At 36.9% G+C, this 8,600-nt stretch overlaps 1 protein-coding gene across 1 annotated transcript; it reads right to left on the bottom strand.

The window, feature by feature from the left end:
- On the bottom strand, positions 7,517 to 7,897 carry LOC107620887. Its single transcript, XM_016322983.1, has one exon. It carries the CDS (start codon positions 7,895 to 7,897, stop codon positions 7,517 to 7,519), a length of 381 nt encoding a protein of 126 aa, XP_016178469.1.

Below are 8,600 nucleotides of genomic sequence, written 5' to 3' on the forward strand. Positions count from 1 at the left end.
TGCCTGGCGATTTGAGAGGGTTTCTGAACCCATTTTTGGCGCCAAATTGCTAAGGGAAAGGAATAAAAGGATGAAGGATTAAGGGGAAGGCATAGGGGGAGAATGATCATCATTATTCCCAACCACTAATCACTTTTAGTTTTTAGTTTAGTTTGGAGAGTTAGTTTCTAGAGAGAGAAGCTCTCACTTCTCTCTAGAATTAGGATTAGGTTTAGTTTAATAACCTTAGATCTAGATTTTAATTCATGCTTTCATCTCCTTCTACCTTTCAATTCCTTGTTGTTACATTCATTCTTCTTCAATTCAATTAGAGGTAATTCATAATAATTGTGTTCCTTTTGATTGTTGTTGTTAATTCCTTGCCATAATTGTTGTTAGATTCTATTTTTGTTATCAAATTACTTTGCCTTTCTTTTATGCCTTCTAAGTGTTTGATGAAATGCTTGGTTGGATTTTAGTATAGATTTTGTTCCTCTTGGCTGTGGTAGAGTAATTAGTGACGCTTGAGTTATCTAATTTCCAAGAGCCTCTTATAGTTTTTAGTTTATTTTCATTGCCATTTACTTTTCATGCTCCTTATCCAAAACCCCAAAATAACTCATAACCAATAACAAGACACTTCATTGTAATTCCTAGGGAGGACGACCCGAGGTCCAATACTTCGGTTTATAAATTTTAGGGGTTTGTACTAGTGACAAACAACTTTTTGTATGAAAGGATTAGTGATTGGTTTAGAAACTATACTTGCAACGAGAATTCATTTGTGAAATTCTAAACCGTCAAAAATCCATTCGTCACGCCGCACAGTTTTTCTGATTTGCCAATTATCTTATCTTTTCTTCTCTACTCCTAATTTCTTCTATCTTCTCTTCTTTCTCTCTCCTTCTTACTTTCTTTTTTCTCATTCTTCTTATCTTCATTTTATTTCACTTAATTTATTTGCATATTTCATTCATTGCATCTTAATTTTGTGCATATTTTTATTTTCTTTTCTAAATTAATTATTTTTCCTTTGGTGTTAAAATTTTCCTATTCAACTGTTATATCTTTTCTGGTATTATCTTAGTGCTTATGACTTGTTTTATTCTGATTGGGTAATGTTATTTAAATCAATGCTAATCTTTTATGATACTTGTACTTCTCTTGCATTGATATGAACTTATATTATCTTGCATTACCCACATTTTCCTCTCCTTTGTTGCAAATTTTGCACCACTAGTATGCCATGTGCTTATATTGTTTTCTCACGTACATGTTGAAGTTTCCATGTAAATGAGACCCTTATCATTTGGCATTAACCCAACCATACTTCATTTATTTTCTTATCTCTATTATTGGGTTACCTTTCTTTCCTTTTTCTTTCAGGATGGCAACCAGGAAGAGAACCGGAAGACGTTTACATGGGGAGACAAACAAGTCCATCTGCACAATCCTTGAAGAAAAGCATCAGTTGGACACAACCCGTCCACCTGCACATCTCAGCATGCACCGAGGGCGGTGCAATCTTTAAGTGTGGGGAGGTCGATACCGACTTCCAGGGGTTAGTTACCTTCTTTTCAACACCAATACTCTTATTTTCTTTATTTGTTCATTGTCGCATTTGCATATTTAATTGCATATTTGTTTGATTTTATGCATTTAGTTACTACTTGGTTGAAGTAATATTTTCTTTTTCAAGAAATTTTTATAGTATTTCACTAATTTAAATTGAAAAAAAAAATTTGTGTTAAACTTATCAGAAGTTGTATTTGGAACACGGTTTTTGAGCCAAAGAACACACAACCTGTGAGATTTTGAGCTTATTTACATGGTTACATTATTTAACCATAAATTTTTACAATATGTGTGTTTTCTTCACTATGATTGCAACCTTTGCTTTGTTCCATTCTATATGTCCAATATTTAGTTTATTTACATGTTTGCATATGATTGAGGCCATTGTTTGATTTTAGCTCACTTATCCCAAATAAGTCTACCCTTTACATCACCCTTGTTAGCCACCTTGAGCCTTTTTAACCCCATTCTATTTCATAACCACATTACTAGCCTTAAGCAGAAAAACAAAATAAAAATCCCAAGTTGAATCCTTGGTTAGCTTAAGATAGATATTGTGTATAATTTAAGTGTGGGAAATTTTATGGGAACGTGGGATGATATGAAAAATTAGGAAATTAAATTGAATAAGTTATTTGAAAATTTGGGAAGCATGCTCTTATGAAATCAAAATAATTAAATTACCATGTGCATTGAAAAAAAAATAAAAAATAAAAAAAATATTCAAAAAAATTAAGTAATTAAATAAGGGGATACAACAAAAAAAAAGAAAAGAAAAAAATAATATTACCCCAAATGCAAAATAAAAAGAATCAATGCACATGGGACAAAATTCAAAAATAAGTTTGATACATGAGCATGTAATACAAAAGTGGGGAAATTCGGGTAGCTAGGTAAAGTATTTTAAAATTATATAAATTATGTATATGTTAGATGAGATCTTAGACTAATCAAGGATTCACTTTATAAAGCTCACTTGGCCATACATATATCCTTATACCCTTACCTTAGCCCCATTACAACCTTGAAAAGACCTCATGATGTTTGCATTGATATACTAAAGATTTGTTGATTGGTTAGATGAAGAACAAAGTTTAGAGAGCATGACTAGAGAAGAGTAGAGTGAATTACCCTATACACTTGAGAGACTAGAGTGATATACACTACCAGTGAGGGTTCAGTGCTTAATTCTATATTCCCTGCTTTCATGAGCTATCTTCTTACAAGTTTACTTGCTTTTTATTGTATGATTTAAATTAGTGGAATTTGAATTACTTTTGTCTTGAAGAACTTATTTACTCTTAACCAAGTAAGTAAAAGCATTTAGCAAGTAGTTGCATTCATAGGTTGCATTTCATATATTTTACCATTCCTCTTCATCTTTATAGCTTCTCTTGAACTTAGCATGAGGACATGCTAATGTTTAAGTGTGGGGAGGTTGATAAACCACTATTTTATGGTTTATCTTGTGCTCAATTGAGTGGATTTTATCAACTCTTTACCCACTTATTCATAATATTTGCATGGTTTTATATTTCCTTCCTAATTTTATTCTATAATTGGAAACTTGCTTCCCGAGCCTTTTAACTACCAAAAATTAATTTTCCCTTATCACCATTAGATGCCTTGATATGTGTGTTAAGTGATTTCAAAGATTACAGGGTAGGAATGGCTCAGAGGATGGAAAGGAAGCATGCAAAAGTGGAAGGAATACAAGAAGTTGGAGAAATTGCTAAGATGTCCAGCCTGACCTCTTCGCACTCAAACGGCTATAACTTTAGCTACAGAGGTCCAAACGACGCGGTTCTAGTTGCGTTGGAAATCTAACGTCCGGGGCTTCGATTTGATATATAATATGCCATAGTTACCTTGACGCTAGGCGACGCGACTGCGTGCTCCATGCGGATGCATCGCAGTGACGAAAATCAGCGTGTTTGAATTCGCAACCAGCAAATTCTGGGCTATTTCTGACCCAATTCTCGGCCCAGAAAACACAGATTAGAGGCTATAAAGTAGAGGGATTGCATCCATTCATAATAAAGTGCTCACAATTCACAAATTTAGGAGTAGATGTAGTTTTTAGAGAGAGAGGTTTTCTCCTCTCTTTTAGGATTAGGATTTAGGATTTCTCTTAGTTTTAGGAGTGACTCTCAATCCCAGGTTCAATGTTCTTTTACTTTATATTTATCTCTTACTTTCAGATACTTTAATGCTTATATTAGTTATGTTGCCTATTTGGCTTATGCTACATTCATGTTATGATTTTCTTAATTAATATTATTTGAGGTATTTCAAATTTAATTTTGCTTTACTTTTAATTTAATTTAAATATTTTCCCTTTTGGCTTTGGTTAAATAATTGGTGACTCTTGAGTTATCAAACTCATTGTTGATTGAAAATTGGATTTCTTCATTTCATTAATTCAAGTTTCAATAACTCTAGCCTTTCCCAAGGAAAGAGTAGGACCTGAGGAATAAAAATTAATTCATCCACTTAACTTACCTTCATAGTTAGAGGTTAACAAAGTGGGAGAAAAATCCAATTCTCATTACAATTGATAAGGATAACCAGGATAGGACTTCTAGTTCTCATACCTTGACAAGAGTTTATTTTACAGTTAATTATTTATTTTTATTGCTTTGAAAATATACCTGTGCCCATTGCCCAAACTCCAGAACCCCAATTTACAAACTCATAACCAATAATAAGAACATACCTCCCTGTAATTCCTTGAGAAGACGACCCGAGGTTTAAATACTTCGGTTATCAATTTTAAAGGGGTTTGTTACTTGTGACAACCAAAACGTTTGTATGAAAAGACTTTTGAAGGTTTAGAAACTATACTTGTAACGAGGATTTATCCGCAAATTTCTAGACCACGCAAAGGTCTCTCTCATCAAGGATTCATCACCATCCTTCTTCTTGGAAGCTCCTTCTTGTGCAGAGGTATCTCTTGGCTTCCAAAAGCCTAGCCTTGTCATATAGGTTGTCTCCCTCTCTATATGCTTGTCCACAATTTCCTCCTGCCTTGCACTAAGTTCTTCCATTGCTTGCATGAATTCTGGGTAATTGGGGTTCATATTGGCTACTATGTTACACAGGTGATTCAGCTTCGCTTGTGCATAGCAGTCATATTGCCTTCTTGATATGGTCCTAGCTTCATAAAGGGCCCTAAATTCAGCAAGATTCATTTGTTGCTCTTGTTGTTGCTCCATGATCTGGTTAAGGCTTCCTTGCATTTTTCCCCAGTGGAATTGGCCTTGTGGCTCCTTCATGTACTCCATACTCCCTTAAAGTTGCTGAATACTCTCTTGCATTTGGTCCCGTTGCTTCTGCTGCTCCCGTAGTTGAGTCACATCCTCTCTCAAATGGTTGATATCTCCTTGCATTTGGTGAATATCTTCTTGCATTTCCTCCCAGTTGAAACCTTCAGGGAATTGTGGAATTGGTGCTGAAAGTGGTAGATATGGTGGTTGAACAAAAGCCTCTTCATGTTGTGGTGGCCCTTGTGCCCTTAGCACATGACCCATGTGCTCCCTTGCTCTTTGCAATGGGTTGATGGCCACCACCTTCTCCATCTTTTTGGCTGTGATTGGGTTGTCCTGCTCCACCAATGTTTCATCAATTACTTTCTTCACTCCAGCCTCATCACAAAGCCTCTGGATGATGCTTGGGAATGCAAGTCTTGTGTTGTCCTTGGTGCTCTTCAATACCCTATGAATGTTGTTGGCAATCATCTCCCTCACATTGACATTTTTCTCTTTCATAATGCTGTAGATGAGTACAACTCTTTCCAATGTTACTTCTGAAGTGTTGGAGGTGGGTTTGAGGGATCTCCTCACAAAGTCTAGGCACCCTCTAGCTTGGGAGCACAGGTATCTTCTCCTTAGTTGAATTGGCCTTCCATCTTTGTCATTGATCCATTGTACATTGAGGACATAAATTTCGTTCAGAATCTCGTCAAATCCAGGATCAAGTTGCTTCACTCTCTCTTCATAGCTCTGGGTAGAGTTTGTTCGCTTCACCATCAGCTTCTTGTCTATGTTGGAAGGGCTGTAGTCGATGTTCTTCCCCCTCACGTAGCTTTGATAATCATAGGGTTGCCCGGGTTGAGGCACAGCATTAGCATAGAATTCCCTTACCAAGCTCTCCACCACCTTCTTTGGTGGGTTGCACAAAAGTGCCCAGCCTCTATTTAAGGGTGGCAATATGTACCCTACCCATGGGTACCCAACCCGATCCCACCCGCTCAGGTAGGGTTGCCAACCCGATCCGTAGCGGGTAGGGTAGGGTGCGGGTAGGATTCTCGTGCGGGTCGGATAGGGTGCGGGTTGAGCTTCAACCCTACCCGACCAACCCGCACTCTATATATGTTTATATTATATACTTATATAAAAATATATTTTAAGTGGATGTTGAATCAAAGACCTCTCACTAAATACAAAATATCCTTAGCTACTAAAAGAAAATTATTAATTGATAATTTAATATTTTTTTAACATAAAAATCAGTTCTATTTTAAATTATCATCAAGTTATATAATAATGTTGTATATTTTTTGTAACCCGCGGATAGGGTCGGGTACCCACGGGTTAAGAGTGGGCAGGGTTAGGGTTGGATCCAAACCCTACCCTACCCTACCCATTGCCACCCCTACCTCTATTGTTGATCTCTATATTGATTTTTCTGTGCTCATCTCTCCCAAGTTGGAAGCCAACCTCAAGAATAATCTGTCTCTCACTCACCCACCCATAAAACTGGTTTTGGTGGAATAATGAGAGAAACTTGAACTCATTGTAGCTCATAGAGCCTGAGCTAGCTTCCTTTGTCTTCCTTTTCTTTGATCCGGAGATTTTTGGTGGTGCCATTTAGATGAGAAAAGAGGGTTTGAAAGGGTGATGGAAAGGGTTGAAGGAGGGGAAAGAAAGAAGCAAAGCAAAGGTTTGCTCCAACACCAAACTTAGGACTTGATTGTCCTAATCAAGAAGGCAAGAAAGAGGAAAGAAAGAAAGAAAGCAAGGAGTGCAGAGGGGGGGTTTCGGTTGTGAGAAGTAAAGGTTGTAGTGTGAAAAAAGATGAAAAGGTGAGTGGAATTTATAGGGGTGAGAAGAGAGGTCCGGAAGGTGGGAATTAGAATAAAAAATTGAATGTTTTCCCACTTGGGAGTGGCGCCTAGCGTGGAAAGAGGCGCCAACCCCCTATCTCTTCAACTTTCTTCAGGTGTTTGAGTTCCAAAGTGTAAGTACACTTTGATTGCTTGACTTGATGAGCTTTTAATGTTATGTGGGTCCCACCTTTTTCCTAAAAATTCAGTTCGAAACCCCATCAGTAATCACAAAAAAATGCTTCATATTCTTCCAGTTACATGACATTTAATGGGTGTCTTTTGGACACCAAACTTGGATTCATTGCATATAGTAAATTGGTCTCACGATTGTATTTTATTGTGTACATTATGAGTGGAATACATTTAATTCTTTCACACTTTTCCACTTCCAATCCATACGTGCACAATAAAGTGGTCATTTATATACCCACTAATTTACTAATTGCTTCCAAACATGAATCAAATGGGCTGTACGTATGACTCTCTTATGATGGTGGCCACACCAAACTTAATTTTGGGCTTACTCCCAAGATTAATCCAATTGTTTTGATGTAAGCTCAAATTAAGTGGGTTAGTGGCCACACCAAACTTAGCTCTTTAGCTAGTTTCTCAGCCCAATTAATCAACCTCAAATAATGCAGCATGCAACTTTACAAATCCAGTAAATTAGAAAAACCTTTAAAATTCAAAGCAAGGGAACTATCACTAATCAATTGCAAATGAAACTAAAAATTAAACAATCTAAGTAACTAAACATAAACTACTCTAGAAAGCAAGAAATTGAAAGGATATGTGTGTTGGGGTGCCTCCCAACTAGCGCTTCTTTAACGTCACTAGCTTGACGATTCATCCTCTTCAGCTGAGTGTATAGTTCACTCTTTGCTCATCTAATGAGTCCCCCAAATAATGCTTAAGTCTGTGGCCATTGACAGTGAAAGTCCTCTGTGTTTTGTCCTCCATAAGCTCCACATGACCATAAGGAAAAGCCTTGATGACTGTAAATGAACAAGACCATCTTGACTTCAACTTTTCTGGGAAAAACTTGAGCCTTGAGTTGTACAACAGCACTTTTTGACCCTCTATAAACTCTCTTCTTGCTAGCTTTTGATCATGCCATTTCTTTGTGTTCTCCTTGTAAATCTTGGAATTTTCATAGGCTTGAGTTCTGAATTCTTCTAACTCATTGAGTTGTAGCAATCTTCTTTTCCCAGCAGCTTGATTATCAAAGTTCAACATCTTTAGAGCCCAAAATGCTCTATGTTCAAGTTCCACTGGTAGATGACAAGCCTTTTCAAACACCAATTGGCATGAAGACATACCAATGGGTATCTTAAAAGCTGTTCTATAGGCCCATAGTACATCATCTAGCTTCTTGGATCAATCTTTTCTTGAGTTTCCAACAGTCTTCTCAAGGATTCTCTTGAGCTCTCTATTTGAAATTTCAGCTTGACCATTGGTTTGTGGGTGGTATGGGGTTGCTATCTTGTGCTTGACACCATATTTTAGGAGAAGTGTCTCAAGTTGCTTATTTCAAAAATGAGTTTCCCCATCACTTATAAAAGCTCTTGGCACCCCAAACATGTTGAATATATTCTTCCTCAAGAAACTAATCACCACATTGTTATTATTTGTTGATGTAGCTATAGCCTCTACCCATTTGGATACATAGTCCACGGCCACCAATATGTAGTTGTTTGAGTATGAGGTTGGAAATGGTCCCATGAAATCAATACCCCATACATCAAACAACTCCAATTCCATGATAAATCTTTGTGGCATTTCATTTTTCTTGGGTAAGTTGTCAACTCTTTGACATTCATTGCATCTTGTCACAAACTCTTTTGCATCTTTGAATATTGTAGGCCAAAAGAATCCACATTGCAACACCTTGGCTGTAGTCCTTTCTCCACTAAAATGTCCTCCATATGTGGATCCATGG

This window comes from Arachis ipaensis, chromosome B10 (assembly GCF_000816755.2).
Source record: "Arachis ipaensis cultivar K30076 chromosome B10, Araip1.1, whole genome shotgun sequence".
In the NCBI taxonomy this organism is placed as follows: domain Eukaryota; kingdom Viridiplantae; phylum Streptophyta; class Magnoliopsida; order Fabales; family Fabaceae; genus Arachis; species Arachis ipaensis.

What these genes read in the sequence shown, in the direction of transcription:
- LOC107620887 (XM_016322983.1), bottom strand. Translation starts at nt 7,897, where the DNA reads ATGTTGAACTTTGATAATCAAGCTGCTGGGAAAAGAAGATTGCTACAA.